The following is a 17,809-nucleotide window of genomic DNA, read 5'->3' on the forward strand; positions in this document are numbered from 1 at the left end:
AAATGTGGTTAGGGCTCTCTCTGAAGTAAACAGTGTAGGGCTATGGAACATTTTCTCAAGTACTGCACATTGGCAGTAACAGGGGAACTGTAAGTGTGTGTATCACGAACATCATGTTCATGCTGAGCTCCACTTCTCAGTTATTGTGGTCGAGATATAGTTAGATGGGATCTAAACCTTAAAGCATATGCCTCAGTTTCCTGCCCTGATAAGCTCCTGGCTTACTTAAGCAGTAGATCATTGTGCATAAACGTAATGAATCACACTTCTCACGGGAATAAAGCAAAGTTGTTGAAGCAAAAGTAACCTCTGCTTCCTGTAGAGAATAAAATTGAAGATTTGAGGCTTGCAGGATAAACACCCAGTTTTCCCCTGCTTCCTCCCATCACTGTCTTTCCCCCTATCTTTACACAAGCAGAGTGGCAGTTTTGCTTCTTGACCCAAGATCAGAATGTAATTACATCATTGGTTACGGTATTGAATTCATTGAGATAGTGGTGGAGACTGGTGAAAAATGAAAAAAATTTATTCTGAGTTTTGCAAGTTGGCTACTGCAAGCATAGCATTTTGAGGCAATGCATGTGAATGCATATTATAAGTGAGCAAGTACAAATTAGGTACTGGAATTCCTTTCACCCATGGATAAAGCTTGCATTACTTTTCCCTGCTCATTACAATACACAAGTACTATAGAAAATTTGAGAAACATAGAAAAGCATAGGGAAGAAAATAAGTTACTGAAACTCTGCCATGCAGATAAAGGTACACTGATAATATTTAGATGTCCGTCTTGTCTATTTTATTACAAATTATATATTTATGAAAAATTTTTCAATAAAATGATCATACTATCTATAGTATGGATACATAGTATTTTATAATGCTGATATGCCACCTTTCTTAATCAGTCTTTTGTTTTTTAATATTTATGTTGTTTCCAGCTTTTTGCTATAAGAGCAATGCTATATTGAGTTGCCTTGCCATGTGCATTCATGTGTGCACATACATACACACGTATGTATGTGTGTGTAATCTGTAAGACAAGCTTCTAGAAGTAGAATTTCTGGGTCAAATGTTATATGCATTTAAATTTTGATAGATATTGCCAAAGTTGTCCTCTAAAGAGGTTTGGCAATTTACATTTTTGCAACAGTGTATGAGATATTTTGTTTTCCTGCATCTCTGTCAACCCTGTATCATCTAACTTTTAAATTATTTTATTTATTTGAATTTCTTTTTACGTCCATAAGCAAAGTTTTGCAGTTTTCTTTATTTGAATTCTGCACCATTCTTGCTGAGTTCATTCTTAGACATGTTATGTTTTTTGGTTGTTATTATGTTCATGATCTTTTCCTATTACATTTTGTAACTGTAGTTGTTATATAGAAAACAAGAATTCCACATATTAAATCCTCTGTTCTAATAGATTTTTTAAAATCACTTTCAAATAATAACAATAGTTATTCCTCCATTTTGATAGTTGAATGTTATATTTATCTTTCTTTTCTTACTGCATTGGCAGTAGCCTCTAGAATAATATTATATAACAATGGTGATACTTAATTTCTAATATCTTGTCAGAAGTAGATGTTAAAATATTCTTTAGTTTATTAAGTGTGGTTTTAAAAATCGGAAGTGAGTGATGAGTGTTGTCAAATACATTTTATCTGTACTTTTAATAAATTTCCTAATATTGAGCCATTATAGTATTCTTGGAATTAAGCATAGTTTGTCATGATTTTTTTAGATGTATTGCTGATTTTAAGTTTTCAGTGTTTTATTTACGATTTTTGAATCTATACTCATGAGATTGGACAGTTTTCTTGCCTTTAGGTGGTATTGTCAGATTTTAATATCAGGTTAATAGTAGCTTTATAAAATTAATTGGGACACTTTCCATTGTTTTTATGCTCTAGAGCAGTTTATATACCATAAGAATATTCCTTGAACTATGGAAACAATTCAACTCTCTATCTGGACCTAACTTCTTTTCAGAGGTAATTTTTGGAAAATTAGAAAACAAATCTATTTTGAAATAATTTTAGATGTACAGAGAACTTTAAAAAAAAATAGAGTTCGTGTATACCTTTTACCCAGATTCCTCTAATGTTAACAATTTAAATGGGCATAGTACAATTATCAAAATAAGAAAATTAACATTGGTACAATACTACTAACTAAACTACAGGCTTTATTTGAAATTTACCACCTTTCCTCCTAATGCTCTTTTTCTGTTCCAGGATCCAATCCATTTAGTTGTGTGTCTTCTTAATCTTCTCCAGTCTGTGATAGTTCTTCAACCTTTCCTTGTTATTTATGACCTGACACTTTGGATAAGTCTGTTATTTTGTAGAATGTCTCTCAATTTGGATTTATCTGGTGTTTTCAAATGATAAGTTGAGTTTCCACATTTTTGGCAAGAATACTACAAAAGTGGTGCTGTGCCCTTCTCAATGCAAAATATGAGTGCATAAGAAGTCATGTATATGTATATGTATACGTATATACATATGTATATGACTTATTATTGGCTTTATGTATATATGACTTATTGTTGGTGATTTTTGGGACAACTTTTTAAAACTTATTTTTCCATTAGTTCAGTTTTTCTGCTCCTTGAAAACTGAATTGCATGGAGTTATACAATGTGCTCTGATACAATCTACCAAGTATCCTTGGTTTTTCTTTTTTTTAATTTTTAAAAATTTATTTATTTTATTTTTTAAAACTTTTTACTTTATATTGGAGTATAGTTGATTAACAATGTTGTGATAATTTCAGGTATACAGCAAAGTGATTCAGTTATACATATACATGTGCCTATTCTTTTTCAAATTCTTTTCCCATTTAGGTTGTTACATAGTATTGAGCAGAGTTCCCTGTGCTATACAGTAGGTCTTTGTTGGTTATACATTTTAAATATAGCGGTGTGTGCATGTCAATCCCAAACTCGCTAACTATCCCTTCCCCCCACCCTTTCTTTCTGGTAACCATAAGTTCGTTCTCTAAGTCTGTGAGTCTGTTTCTGTTTTGTAAATAAGTTCATTTGTATCATTTCTTTTTAGATTCTGCATTTAAGCGATATCATATTTTATTTCTCTTTCTCTGTCTGACTTACTTCACTCAGTTTGACAATCTCTAGGTCCATCCATGTTGCCGCAAATGGTATTATTTCATCCTTTTTAATGAATGAGTAATATGCCATTGTATATATGTGCCATATCTTCTTTATCCATTCCTCTGTCGATGGACATTTAGGTTGCTTCCATCTCTTGGCTATTGTAAACAGTGCTGCAATGAACATTGGGGTGCATGTATCCTTTCAGACCATGTTTTTCTCTGTATATATGCCCAGGAGTGGGATAGAGGGATCATATGGTAGTCCTATTTTTAGTTTTTTAAGGAACCTCCATACTGTTCTCCACAGTGGCTGTACCAATTTACATTCCCACCAACGGTGTGGGAGGGTTCCCTTCTCTTCACACCCTCTCCAGCATTTATTGTTTGTAGATTTTTTGATGATAGCTGTTTTGACTGGTGTGAGGTGATATCTCACTGTAGTTTTGATTTGCATTTCTCTAATAATTAGTGATGTTGAACGTCTTTTCATGTGCCTCTTGGCCATCTGTATGTCTTCTTTGGAGAAATGTCTATTTAGGTCTTCTGCCCATGTTTTGATTGGGTTGTTTGTTTTGATGATATTAAGCTGCTTGAGCTGTTTGTAAATTTTGGAGACTAATCCGTTGTTGGTCACATCATTTGCAAATACTTTCTCCCAATCTGTGGGTCGTCTTTTTGTTTTATTTATGGTTTCCTTTGCTGTGCAAAAGCTTTTGAGTTAAATTAGGTCCCATTTGTTTATTTTTGTTTTTATTTCCATGACTCTGGGAGACAGATCAAAAAAGATCTTGCTGAAGTTTATGTCAGAGAGTGTTCTGCCTATGTTTTCTCTAAGAGTTTTATAGTGTTCAGTCTTACATTTAGGTCTTTAATCCATTTTGAGCTTATTTTTGTGTATGGTGTTAAAGAGTGTTCTAATTTCATTTTTTTTACATGTAGCTGTCCAGTTTTCCCAGCACCATTTATTAAAGAGACTGTCTTTCCCCCGTTGTATAGTCTTGACTCCTTTGTTGTAGGTTAATTGACCATAGGAGTATGGGTTTATTTCTGGGCTTTCTATCCTATGCCATTGATATATATTTCTATTTTTGTGCCAGTACCATACTGTTTTTTAAAAAAAATTATTTATTTTTGGCTGCATTGGGTCTTCGTTGCTGTGCATGGGCTTTCTCTAGTTGCGGTGGGTGGGGGCTACTCTTCGTTGCAGTGTGCAGGTTTCTGATCGCGGTGGCTTCTTTTGTTGTGGAGCACGGGCTCTAGGCTCATGGGCTCAGTAGTTGTGACTTGCAGGCTGTAGAGCACAGGCTCAGTAGTTGTGGCACACGGGCTTAGTTGCTCCACGGTATGTGGGATCTTCCTGGACCAGGGCTCGAACCTGTGTCCCCTGTATTGGCAGGCAGATTCTTAACCACTGTGCCACCAGGGAAGCCCAGTACCATACTGTTTTGATGACTATAGCTTTGTAATATAGTCTGAAGTCAGGAAGCCTGATTCCTCCAGCTCCGTTTTCTTTCTCAAGATTGCTTTAGCTATTCAGGGTCTTTTGTGTCTCCATAAACATTTTAAGATTTTTTTGTTCTAGTTCTGTGAAAAATGCCATTGGTAATTTGATAGGGATTGCATTGAATCTGCAGATTCCCTTGGGTAGTATCGTCATTTTGACAGTATGAATTCTTCCAATCCAAGAACATGGTATATCTTTCCATCTGTGTCTTCTTCGATTTCTTTCATCAGCATCTTATAGTTTTCAGAGTACAGGTCTTTTGTCTCCTTAGGTAGGTTTATTCCTAAGTATTTTATTCTTTTTGATGTGATGGTAAGTGGGATTGTTTCTTCAATTTCTCTTCTGATCTTTTGTTGTTAGTGTATAGGAATGCAACAGATTTCTGTGTATTAATTAACTTTGTAACCTGCAACTTTACCAAATTCATTGATGAGCTCTAGTAGTTTTCTGGTACCATCTTTGGGATTTTCTATGTATAGTATCATGTCATCTGCAAACAGTGACAGTTTAACTTTTCTTTTCCAATTTGGATTCCTTTTATTTCTTTTTCATCTCTGATTGCCATAGCTAGGACTTCCAAAATTATGTTGAATAAAAGTGGTGAGAGTGGACATCCTTGTCTTGTTCCTGATCTTAGAGGAAATGCTTTCAGCTTTTCTCCATTGAGTATGATATTAGCTGTAGGTTTGTCATATATGGCCTTTATTATGTTGAGGTATATTCCCTCTGTGCCTGCTTTCTATAGAGTTTTTATCATAAATGGGTGTTAAATTTTGTCAAAAGCTTTTTCTGCACCTATTGAGATGATCATATGGTTTTTATTCTTCAATTTGTTGATGTGGTGTATCACAATGATTCATTTGTGGATTTTGAAAAATCCTTGCATCCCTGGGATAAATGTCACTTGATCATGGTATATGATCCTTTTAATGTATTGTTGGATTCAGATTGCTAGTATTTTGTTGAGGATTTTTGCATCTATGTTCGTCAGTGATATTGGCCTGTAATTTTCTTTTTTTTGTGACATCTTTGTCTGGTTTTGGTATCAGGGTGATGGTGGCCGGCCTCATAGAATGAGTTTGGGAGTGCTCCTCCCTCTGCTGTATTTTGGAAGAGTTTGAGAAGGATAGGTGTTAGCTCTTCTCTAAATGTTTGATAGAATTCGCCTGTGAAGCCATCAGGTCCTGGGCTTTTGTTTGTTGGGAGTTTTTAAATAACAGTTTCAATTTCAGTGCTTGTGACTGGTCTGGTCATATTTCTGTTCTTCCGGGTTCAGTCTTGGGAGATTGTTCCTTTCTTAGAATTTGTCCATTTCTTCCATGTTGTCCATTTTATTGGCATACAGTTGCTTATAGTAGTGTCTCATGATCCTTTGTATTTCTGTGGTGTCAGGGTTTTTCTGATTATATCCCCTTTCTTTTCCCTTTTACAGCCTGGTTGCTTAGGCTTTGCGCTCGGCTGTCAGCCTGCCTGAGAGTCTGTGCCGTGTACTAGCTCTTGGCAAATTGACATAACCCTGCCCTTCCCCTGCAAGTCTTAGTTTCTTCTAATGATAATAATAGTACTTATCTCATCGCATCAGGCTGAGTAATAAATGAGGTGGTGTATATGAGAGACACAGAAAGCTTCTTGGAACATGATGAGTGTTTAGTAAACGTTCACTATATTTACTATTAATTTTAGTTTACTTTGACCATTACATATAGTACTTTAAAAATGATAAGTTAAGTTTGTACATTTTCTTGTGGTGCAGTTTTATAGCTTGATTTAGGCCATACATTTTTTTGTTACCAAATTAGTCAACTTTTATCTAGTACATCCTAAGGACCTGGGTGCATTAGGAATTATATCTGCCTGCAAATAACCAAAACTTCCAGCTATAGTAATTTAAACAAATGTAGAGGTTTATTCTTTCATCTGTAAGAAGTGCAGAGGTGGGCAGTCTGGGGCAGAATGATGGTTCCATAATGTCATCAGGGATCCAAGCATCTTCTTGTTTTCTGCTCCCTCAATCCTAGTGAATGGCATCCATCCTCAAGATCATAAGATAGTGGCTAGGATTCCAGGGATTGTGTCTTAATTCTAGGCAAGACAGAAGGGGAAAGATGAGAGGCAAAAAGAGATCCTTTTCAGTTGATTCAGTTCTGTTTGAAGGGCTCTCTGGAAGCCCCACTCATTAACTTTCGCTTACGTATCATTTGCTACCCGTGGTTGGGAGGGGGGCCAGGAAATGTGTGCTTTTAGCTGGGCTCACTGCTACCTCACATCAATTCAGGAATCTGTTACTAAGGGAGTAACAGAGAGAATGGATGGGAGAATGGATGTAGGGAGGTTTGCCGCAGACCCTGAAGCACTTTTCCTCTTCAGAGTAGAAGCAGTAAATAGAATCTTATGGCAGGCACAGTGACCTAGACCAAGGTTCTGATGTCTGTCTCTCATAAAGGGCTTCCTCTGAGATTTTTATACTCTAAGAATCAGATATATGTTCATGAAAAGTTCTCCAACATCCTCCTCTCCCTGTGCTTCCTCACATCAAAGTCTACACCAGTTCCAGAAAAAGGCTCTGTTTTAAATAATACTTGAGATTGGTTTTTTAAGAAAACATATTGATAGCGTGTCCATATTTACTGATTATTAGATTGTCTTGGTGAGCACTCAAAAAAACTCTCAGATCTGCCCCAATTATATTGTTACAGGAGTTCTGAATATATTATGAGGGAATTCAAGTGATGGAAAATAAGATTGAAGGGATAGATTTTAAAAAAATCCAGAGTGAAGATGATATATATTGCGCTGCAGAGTTTTGAATAGCACCTGTTGGCATTTTCATTCACTGGCATTATGTTCTTTGGATGTAAGTTAGGTGGAAAGTCATTTGCGCAATCTTGTCTGGGACTGTAAGGTTATTGTAGAGCTTTCCTGACTTCCTGAGAACACAGAGGCACTCATTAAGGTGAGGGTGGGAGTATTCCAGGGCTGGTAATGCACATAAATTACTTGACTTGCTAAAAGTAAAAAAATGGCAGAAAAACTGGGGAAGGATTGGATTTATATTTTGTTATTAAAGTGATATATTCATGTTATAGTCAGTTTAGGGTAATGAGAAAGGAGAAGGAATTCTCACACAATCTTTCAACTGTAACAGTTGTTAAACCACGTTTAGACACTTCTTCTTCTGATCTTTCTTCCTCTGTTACTTTTATTTTTAACATTTTTGTCCTCCACTGAATTTGAAGTCTTAAATCTTAGAACACACCAAACTTTGATGAGATGAATGGGCAGCAGGCACAGCACTGGAGTTTGGAGGCTGGCTTGTGTTTGAATCCTGCTTCTATTTATTAACCAAGTGACTTCGGGCATGTTAATCTCCTTGAGCCTCAGTTTCCTTACCTGTCAGATGGGTATCATACTTAAATATTCCTCATAGAGCTTTCATTAGGATTAAAGAATGAAATGCTCCAGGCAAAGCCATTCACAATGGCATCGCTCAGTAAGTGGTGCTGTTATCACTGATGGGAGAATCTGGACCAGCCTAGCTCAAGGCAAGCATGTAACTCCTGGGTATTTGGAGAGGTTGGGGTGAGGCAGGGTGGCCAATGCTTTTGTCTCACTTAATTGGCTTCCAGAGGTCAAGAGCCACATACTCTGCAGCCAGCCCAGGTGTACTCCAGGCATCATTTCTTGGATGTAGTCTGTGATGTCTCAGCTCGTCATTCAGCGCACATTTACTGAAGGCTTTTTTATGTGCTGGGTCCTTGGTAAGTACTGAGAGCTACAGGATGACACAGTTATCCCAGTACCGCCGGCTCTCACCAGCTCCCTGGCCGCGGGATTGCCAAGCACAGGGCTTGGTGCTGAGCAGGTTATTTCCTCTTTCACAAATATTCTGTACCCTTCTCACTCTAAATGCAAGCTTGGGGCTCCATGATGTTTAGAATCAAACAAAACAAAGAAAGCAAATTCACTTTCCCTTATTCCTGAAACAACTGCAAGAATCACCTTCTCTGCCCTACTTCTCATTAGCTGACTTCTTTCTCCTCTTCTTAATCCCTTGTTCAGGACCATTGTAAGAGTATGACAACAAGACCCACCACTCCTCTGAGAGTGTTAGGTCACCACTGACCTTCCCATCACCAAAGCCATCAGCCTTAGTGCAGACCGAGCCTACATGCCTCTAAAGCAGTGCTGTCCAGGGGAACTTTCTATGATGCTGGCTGTGTTCTACTCTGTGTTGCCCAGTACAGGAGCCACTGGCCACATGTGACTATTGCACATTTAAAATGTGGCCAGTGCGAGTGAGAAACTGAAATTTTAATTTTATTTAATCTTGAGTAATTGAAATGTAAGTAGTCACACATGGCGCTAGTGGCTGCTATAGTAGAGCTATATACAGCTCTAATCCTTGCCAAAATTGTTTCTGTCCATTTCTTTCTGGAAACCCTGTTTTTCTTAGCTGTGGTGGCACAGCATTCTTCGGGCTTTCTCTTAGCTCTTCTGTCTCCTCTTAGTCCTTTGCCCACTAAAAACAGCGTCCCCAAAGTGTGTGTGCTCACCCTCTGCCCTCTCCTTCTGGGTACTAAGTATAAGACATATGGACGTGACATCCAGCACTCTCTCTAGCCCTCCCTCCTCTTGCTGGCTTCAGACCCCTCTTTCCAACCCCAGCCTGGTGCTGCCACTTGGGTGTTCTGTAGTCAGTCACCTTGGATTGACCATGACCCTAACTGAAATCACTGTCATTTCCGTGTCCACCTAACCCCTCCTCCTCCCTCTGGCTCTGCTATTTCTTCTGACAACCATTTGCTTTTCCTCTCTGGCATCACTGGTGACGCGCGTCCCTCTCGGCTGTCGTTCACTCCCTCACTCTTGTAGAGTCTTCAGATTCCTCTCACACAGCCCTCTGCATTCATTCTCAAGGGCCCTCCCTCTTTTTATGATTATAAAAGCAGTAAATATACTGCTGAAAATTTGCTAAAGTCAGAAAAACACATAAAAAAAGAAAAGAAATGAAAAGAAAAGATGCCTGTAATTCCCGGAGAACCATGTTCAATTTTTTTGGGGGTGTGACTTCCCACATATAACCTCTGGTAACCCCTTGCCTGGATTACTGTGGCTGTGAACCCTCAGTGTCTCCCCAGTCTAATCCATTGCTATTTCCCAAGGCATGAGTCTGATCATGTCATTCTTCTGTTCCGCTCGTAAATCTCCAGAGGCACCCAGTGTCTGCTGAATTAAACTTGTCCCCACTGATGGGGCATCATGCCAAGCCGACCTCTGCTTTTCCTAGGGTTCAGTGGCCCCGAGAGGTTACTGACACAGTACAATAAGAAACACACACAAAGCAGGAAGTCATAGTATTGGTTATGGTTGTGACTAGATACCTATTTAGTTTGGCTTACATTTACTAAGCACTTTTGTTTCCATTCTTCTTTCTCTCTTTTTTAAAAAATTTTTGTTGTTTTTTATTTTCTCGCCATGCCATGTGGCAGTGTGGGATCTTAGTTCCCCGACCAGGGATCAAACCCATGCCCCCTGACCACTGGACTGCCAGGGAAGTCCCTTCATTCTTTTTTCTAGAAAACGAAACTCCAAGATCATTACCTTTTAGATTGTGGTAGACAGATTTATCGTACTGTATTTCACTTCTTTCAAAATTAAAAAAAAAAGTTTTTTCCATATTAGTAACTAAGATAGTTGCTGTTTCCAGTTCTATGTGTACTTTCTAATTACACAGCATAATACCCTATAGGGTTATTTCCTTTCTTGTGCCCGGAGGGGACTCTTACCCAAAGCCGAGAAACTCTGACCCTCTTTGCCTAAGAAACACCATTCCTGCTGATTCTTGATACCTCGAGTCAGTTAAAAAAGAATCAATACATATGGATTGCACACCTAGAAGAAATGGGTTCCTTCATGGGTTGAAGATGGACATTCTTAGAATTTGGGGTCTTGCTGGCAAATGGATTTGGCCCCTTGACAAAAGGCCACGTTGTCCATGACTTGAGCACCCAGAGGGGTTGGCCCTGGCCGATGACAGTGCCACACAGCTAGCTCACTTGCCCTCTGAGCAAGCACCGGCATAGCTGTGGCCTCACTGGTGTTTGGGAGGTTTCATAGTGGAGGAGGAGGAGGAGGACTTCATCAAGTTTTGTTCAGTGGCTTGAAATTTAATCTTGTGCTCATTGCGAATGGATCTAGCCCTTAATGAATTCTGTCCTTGGCTCTGTCTTATTTATCTTTTAACAGCTCCCTGACACATACTAAGCAATTAATAAATGGCTGCTATTATTAGGATTATGATTAAACAGATGCCTCCACAAGCAAATTCTTTGTCTCTGCCTTTTCTCATGCTCCAGACAGAGGTTCCCAGCTGCCCACTGGATGTCATACACATTTGCACCTCTGCCCGTGCCGCAGATTCTGCCAAGCATGCTTTTCCATCCTCTTCTCCTCTTACGAAAATCCTATTCACACATTTAGGGCCAGGCTGATGCCTCTTCCTGGCATGAAACTTCCCTCTTTGGAGCTGGTTACCTCTTCCTCTCTACTCTGCGTGGTTTCCATGTACCACCCCCTGCCCCGTGTAGTAAGCTAACTGTTACCCTGTAATGACTTCAGGTGTTTACATGCCCATCTCTAAATCCCTCTCTTGAAGGTGGTGGAGACTGTTCAAAACATTTATGATGCCCACTGTTCCGGCTGTCACAGAAACTTGCACGTAGTTCAGTTAATCCATGTTTGTCTGATTTAAGCTATGATAGAAATTCCAAAACCACCAGCTCTTAACTGAACTTTTTCTGTAAGAGTAGAGCAAGGGCCACGGAGCCCTGGCTGCACATTCCAGAAGCATCCTCTCTGTTTAGCTGCTGGGCTCTGGGCATCTGCTATGGACTCTGGGCTCAGGGCAAACAAATGACTGTGATGTTGGACTCTGGCTGGTTGAATTTCTTGTGGTATTTTCAGAGATCTCAATGAATCATAATGATAATTCACAGAATTATTATTATTATGGTCAAAAGTTAGAGGTCCATATTTCCTTTTGGGGTCCTGCAAGCCACATGTTTTCTCAAAAATGAAATAATAAAGAGAAGAGGAATGATTCTTATCCATGTAATTTGCCTTTGCTTTTGTGAAAGGGAGAGCCGTGAAGCAGCGAGGTACCCAGCTTCTGAGTGCCTCAGTTTCCTCATCTGTAAAATAGGATAATTGTACCCACAGTCACGGGATCTTGTGAGGATTAAATGAGTTTATAAATATAAAGTGTTCAATAACTAGGCTTTTATTATTACTATAATATATATATATACTCAATAAATGTTAGCAATTTTTATTTTATTACTATTGATGCACAGATCGACTTGTCCAATAAATAAACTTTTTGATGTTGCCAGCACTAGAGAGATAGAAATCCTCAAGTTCACCTAAGCTACTTTTCAGTCTGAAGAGATTCGAGAAACATTTCAAGAAATATCAGTAATCTCAAACCTTTTTCTTTTAGCACCAACTTTATAATACTTGTGTAAATCTGTTGTCGTATGTAGCCATCCCTGCCTTCCACATCTACGTAGCGTCGGGTTTACTGTAGCGCAGTAACATCTTGGTTGACTTCCACAGTTGATTAAAAAATATTAAAAACTAAGTGTGAATGGAAAGGAATAGACCTACTGCTTAGTCCTGCAGTGCTGCAATTCTTGGCGGCTGAAAATTACAGTTACAGGGTTACTATAAGGCAATTAACCCAACAGTGCTTTTCTTTCTGCCTCACATTTCAAAGTAACACGTGTCCAAAGGGCCTTCTTCTCCTTTGAGGATCTTGACATTGTCACTTTCTATCCAAGTGCAAAACTGTGACAATACTTCCTGCCCCAGCCACCAAAAAGAAACATGTAGAGACACATCGCAGTTGAAAAGGGAGAATGGCCCCTTTATGGTGACTGGCTTGGAATTATAAATATTTTTACTTCTCCCGTAGGAGATGGCTCGTGGAAGAGGGGAGACAAACACGACTTTGAAGCTAAGCAAGCGTACTCATCCCTCCAAACAATCACTCTACTGAGGACAGTGAAACCTGAGTTTGAGAAGTTTTCCATGGAGGTGAAAAGTTCTGTTGAGAAGCAAGGGCTCAGTGAGGAGGATTATGTAAGTAATTGATTATGAGCCTAGACCTTCAGCATCCTGAAAACAGTCTTCGAATTAAATCAGGTGTGATGAAGCGTCCTGTTCTGAACCATTCCTAGGTTCACGTCTGAATGTCACTGTTGCTTCCTGTGTGTGTGTGTTTTTTTTTCTGGCCAGCTCTCCTCCCTCCTCCCCACCAGGCGCCCATCACCCCACGCTTCACTTACACTTTGCCAGCTGCTGAAGGAAGGGAAATTGCTTTCTGTGGGTACTTGTGGTCATGCTGAGCAGAGATCTGGAGACTTCCATCACCTGTTCTGCTAGGAGCGTGTTGGGGGAGAAGACGGATGAAGGATTGCCAAAGTTTTGCATGCCTGATTTTTCCCGAGCTTGGTGGAGGAAGGTATTTTGGATTCTAGAAGGCTCCTTCTTTTGGCAATCTGTCTTAGCTTCGTGGCCAGTCTGCTTCTCTCTTTTGTGGCCGTGTTGTCGCCTCCTTCTGCTGCAGGCTGTTCCCTGCTGAAGGATTCCAGAGCGTCGCACACCATTAGTGCGGTTGTTACTCATGCATCTTCCAAGAGTGAACTGGAGTCAGGAGCTCAGGCCAGGCTTAGGATTCAGTAGAGGGACATCTAACTGTGTGATCTGGGGCAGATTCCTCAGTCTCCCTCATTCAGATGAGGATGGGAGGATTACAGATAATCTAGCTGAAGTCCTTGGCACTGTCTGGTCAAAAAGTTGGAACTCAATGAATGGTGCCTCTTTGGTACTATTGTTATAAGATCATACCTGTCTTTATAGGAATTTGCTACTAAACGACATACAGAGGGTCTTATAAACATGTATTAATGTCTAAAATGTGATTTATATATTACACACATATTTAAAATACCTTTTGACTTTCTAAATTAACACTGTCTTCTAGATATGTAATGTGAGCCACAAATGTAATTAAAAAGTTTTTAGTAGCCACATTAGAAAAAGTTAAAAAAAAACAGGTGAAATTAATTTTAATAATACATTTTATTTCACTTAAATAGAAAAAAATCATTTCAACATTTAATCAATGTAAAATTATGACTGAGATTGTATATTTTTTTTCTTGTATGAAGTCTTTGAAATCTAGTGTGTATTTTACCCTTACAGAGTATCTTAATTTACTTCAAGTGCTCAGTAGCGATACGTGACCAGTGGCTGCCATGTTGGACAGGGTGTTCTTAATTATGAAAGAAGTAGAGCCCAAGTTTACAGAAACCTGTGATAGTATTGTCATCTTCCGAATCTTTTGCCTCAGGAATGTGAAAGGACACAAAGGACACTGTAGTTCTCTTCAGTAGTTCTGCCAGAGGTGGCCTGTGTCAATATTGAAAACATACAAGTCTTTTACCTATGCCACTGTATGTTATTTTACTTTACTAGGTTCACATTAATTTTCTGGTTTAAAAACTCAAAAATGGTGTCATTTTGTCTAACCTCTTTCCTAAGGTTGTTGAAGTTCAAGTATTCCAGTATAGGTTGTCCAACATGATGATACTTAGTGGGCAAAAGTTGGCATTCCATTGCACTATCAGGTACATCTTCTTGGTCATTAGTTACCCTGTGTTCAGAATATTAAATCTTATTTTAATGGTAGTCTAGGCAAAATCTCCCTGGAAGGGGTACCTACTACAAAGATCCATAATACATTCCAAACCAAAGACTGCTGCTTTAGAGATTATTTGTAGTTGTAGATTACAATATCGCTTCCCTCTGATGGTGGGATCATTAAAACGGATTTTATAAATAAATAAAAATGATAATGTAAAGTAGAAATTGGAGCTCCTCATAATGACTTATTCTGTCTTTCATAGTTATGTGTGTTTTAGCTGTGCTCTTTTGAGTGCCACTGCAGCTGTTTATCAGGTTAGTTTAGACAGGTGGTTGTGGTGAGTATCGTGGAAGAGGGAGATACAGGGCCTCGCAGAGGCTAGAGCTTGATCTCCTGCAGCGGGAGATGCTGGAGCAGAGTAACAAGACTTGGTGGTCTTCATCCTAAGCCTCAGTTCTTTGCTCGTTCTTGCTGCTTCTCTTGTTTGTACTAATAGGTTGTCTCATCTACTTAGAATTTCCGTTAGTGACACCCATCGTGAGCTCTTCAGTCCTTGTTACTGGATCTCAAATCCAGCAACTTTGGTGGACTCTATTCTAAATTTTTACCATGCATTTTCTAAACAACCACAAGACCTGTGAATAGTAACAATTTTGTTTCTTTTCAGTTCTTCTTTTAAGTATGCTTAATTAAGAGATATTTAATTACATTGTCGATTAAATTAAGTATAATTAATTAAATTAAAACTTTTAATGCTACTGGCTAGGATCCCAATACAGTATTGAATATAAGTAGTGGTAGTGGGCGTCCTTGCCTTGTTCTGAACTTTAAAGTGAAGAGCATATAAAAGATTTCATATCTGTTCATATCACCATTTAAGTGTGATGTTTACTGTGGGGTTTTGGGGAAAGAGTCTTTATTAGATTGTGGAAGTTCTCTTTTATTTGTTTTTATTTGTTGGTGAAGTTCTGTTCTGGCAAAATGATACCCTTTATTAGGATAACTGAAACAAAAATAGCACAGAAAACATAAAGATTCACATAATGTAGATTAGGAAAGGATCTGGACACAGGTTTTTTTTTAATTGAAGTATAGTTGATTTACAATGTTGTGTTAATTTCTGCTGTACAGCAAAGTGAATCAGTTATACATATATATATATTCTTTTTCATGTTCTTTTCCATTATGGTTTATCACAGGACATTGAATATAGTTCCCTGTGCTATATAGTAGGACCTTGTTTATCCATCCCATATATACTAGTTTGCATCTGCTAACCCCAAACTCCCACTCCATTCCTCCCCCACCCACATCCCCCTTGGCAACCACATTTCTGTTCTCTATGTCAGGACACAGCTTTTGATTGTAGGCATTGTAAACTATATGATATCCTTGACCCCATGTCGTGTATGCTAGTATCACAGTTATCAGATTAGCATGTGGTTGGCGTCTTTGGAAAGCTTGGGATCTTCTCAAGATGCAAAAATTTGGAGCTTAAAAATTTTTATAAGGCTATACTGAAACATTAGAAGGATGGAATGGCAATGGTGTTTTTTAATAAAATTATTATTATATATTTTAAACTTACCAAATTTTGTTATTAATGTTACTTTGTTTCTCCCTCCTCTCTTCTTCTCTCTCTCCTTCTCTCTTTCTCCCTACCTTCATCTCCAACTCTTGCCTTCTTTTTTTTTTAAGTGACTTTTTAACTGGGATGAGTGCAAATTTACATGCAGTTTTAAGATGCAGTATGGAGACATTCCTCATATATAGTGCCTAGTTTTCCCCAGTGGTAACATTTTGGAAAACTATATGTAAGATCACAACCAGGATATTGACACTGATACAATGCACTAATTTTACTCACATTTCCTCAATTTGGTTTGTACTTACGTGTGTATGTGCATGTGTGTGGGTATTCAGTTCTGTGGAATTTTATCACCTGTGTAGGTTGGGGTGTTTGAATATTATCAAATGCGTTTTCTACATCTATTGAAATAATAAGATATTTTTCTTTATTCTGTTATAATGTGGTGAGTTGCATTACCAGGGTTTTCCCCCTGAACCCCAGTTTTATTGAGATATAACTGACATATAACATTGTATAAGTGTAAGTACAACATAAAGATTTGATATTTGTATATATTGAGAAATGATCACCACAATAAGTTTGGTTAACATTGATCATCTCACATAGTTACAAACAAATTTTTTTTCTGGCTCTGAGAACTATAAAAATCTACTATCTGAGTAACTTTCAAATATACAATACAGTATTGTTGACTGTGGTCATCTTGCTGTACATCTCATCCCTGGAATGTATTGATATTTATCTTATAATTGGACATTTGTATCTTTGAACCACCTTCATTACTAGAGTTTTCTAACTTTAATAATCTCTGCACTCCTGGAATAACTCTGCTCTCTCTATATACCAAGTCTTGAACTCCTCGATTTCCCAGTTCATATCTTGGAGAATATAATTGTGGTTGAACCTGTACAAGTTTGCCTTGGTGGAGCTTTCCATGCTGGGTTGTCTCAAAGGCTATTGGCAGCCTGTAGATTAGGCTCTTTGGGTTGGAAGTCCACTCCTGTTTCACTCATCTCTGGTGGGTAGTTGGGTGGGTACACGTGTGCAATGCGATGGAAAATAGGATTGCTTAGGTCTGGGCTATCACTGGGGCTCTGGGTGTTGCATGTACTGTAATTGTCTCGTTATTACCACATGTATCTATGACAGTGTCTCCGCCATTCCTATGGGTACTATAATAGTATTTTTAAAAGTATATTTGTCCTTTTACTAGTGAACCTGGTGGAAACCTAATCTATTCTGATGCATCATCTTTTAATAGGGCCCATTATATTGGGAGATGGTATAGCCTCATGGTTAAGTGTGCAGGCTTGGGGTTTCACAGACCTAGCTCTGCGTCTTTACTGTTTTGGTCTTGAGCATGTTTCTGAAACTGTGCCTTAGTTTACTGACTCTAAAATGGGGATAAATAATTTTTAACTGACAAGGTCACTGAAAGAACTCAAGCACTGTATATAAATAATATTGAACACAATGCCAGGCACTAAGTAAATATTCAATACATGGTAGCCATTATTTCTCTTACTTTTGTTTCTCATATTCCAGACCCATGTAACCAATGTATATGAGGCTCCTGCATGTCAATGTCCTCCCCAGCACCCCTGCTCATCCTTCAGATGTTAACTCAAATACCACTCTCTCAGGATGTTTTTTTCCTGACACTCCAGACGAGTCTCACACACTCTGCTCCTTTCTATCATAGCACGCCTCTCTGGTTGTAACCACAGGTCTATGTGTGGGATTTTTTAGGTTAACCTTGGCCTCCTTTGCCAGACAGTAAGTTCCATGACAGCAGCAACCGTGTCTGTTTCTGTTCACTCTTGCATCCCCCTTACTGTATGCTTGGCATAGAGGACGCAGCCAGTAAATGTAAACTATTATTATTATG

The 17,809-nt window shown here is 38.6% G+C and overlaps 1 protein-coding gene across 2 annotated transcripts in view; it reads left to right on the top strand.

The window, feature by feature from the left end:
- The window catches only part of NPR3 (natriuretic peptide receptor 3), a 67,787-nt gene that overhangs the window by 11,583 nt on the left and 38,395 nt on the right, over nucleotides 1-17,809 (top strand). For both annotated transcript variants that reach the window (XM_061189162.1, XM_061189161.1), the window contains exon 3: nucleotides 12,597-12,763. In XM_061189162.1, the coding sequence (XP_061045145.1) occupies nucleotides 12,597-12,763 (167 nt within the window). The remainder of the gene's footprint in view (nucleotides 1-12,596; nucleotides 12,764-17,809) is intronic.

The sequence above is a fragment of the Eubalaena glacialis genome, chromosome 4 (genome assembly GCF_028564815.1).
Source record: "Eubalaena glacialis isolate mEubGla1 chromosome 4, mEubGla1.1.hap2.+ XY, whole genome shotgun sequence".
Taxonomy (NCBI): Eukaryota; Metazoa; Chordata; class Mammalia; order Artiodactyla; family Balaenidae; genus Eubalaena; species Eubalaena glacialis.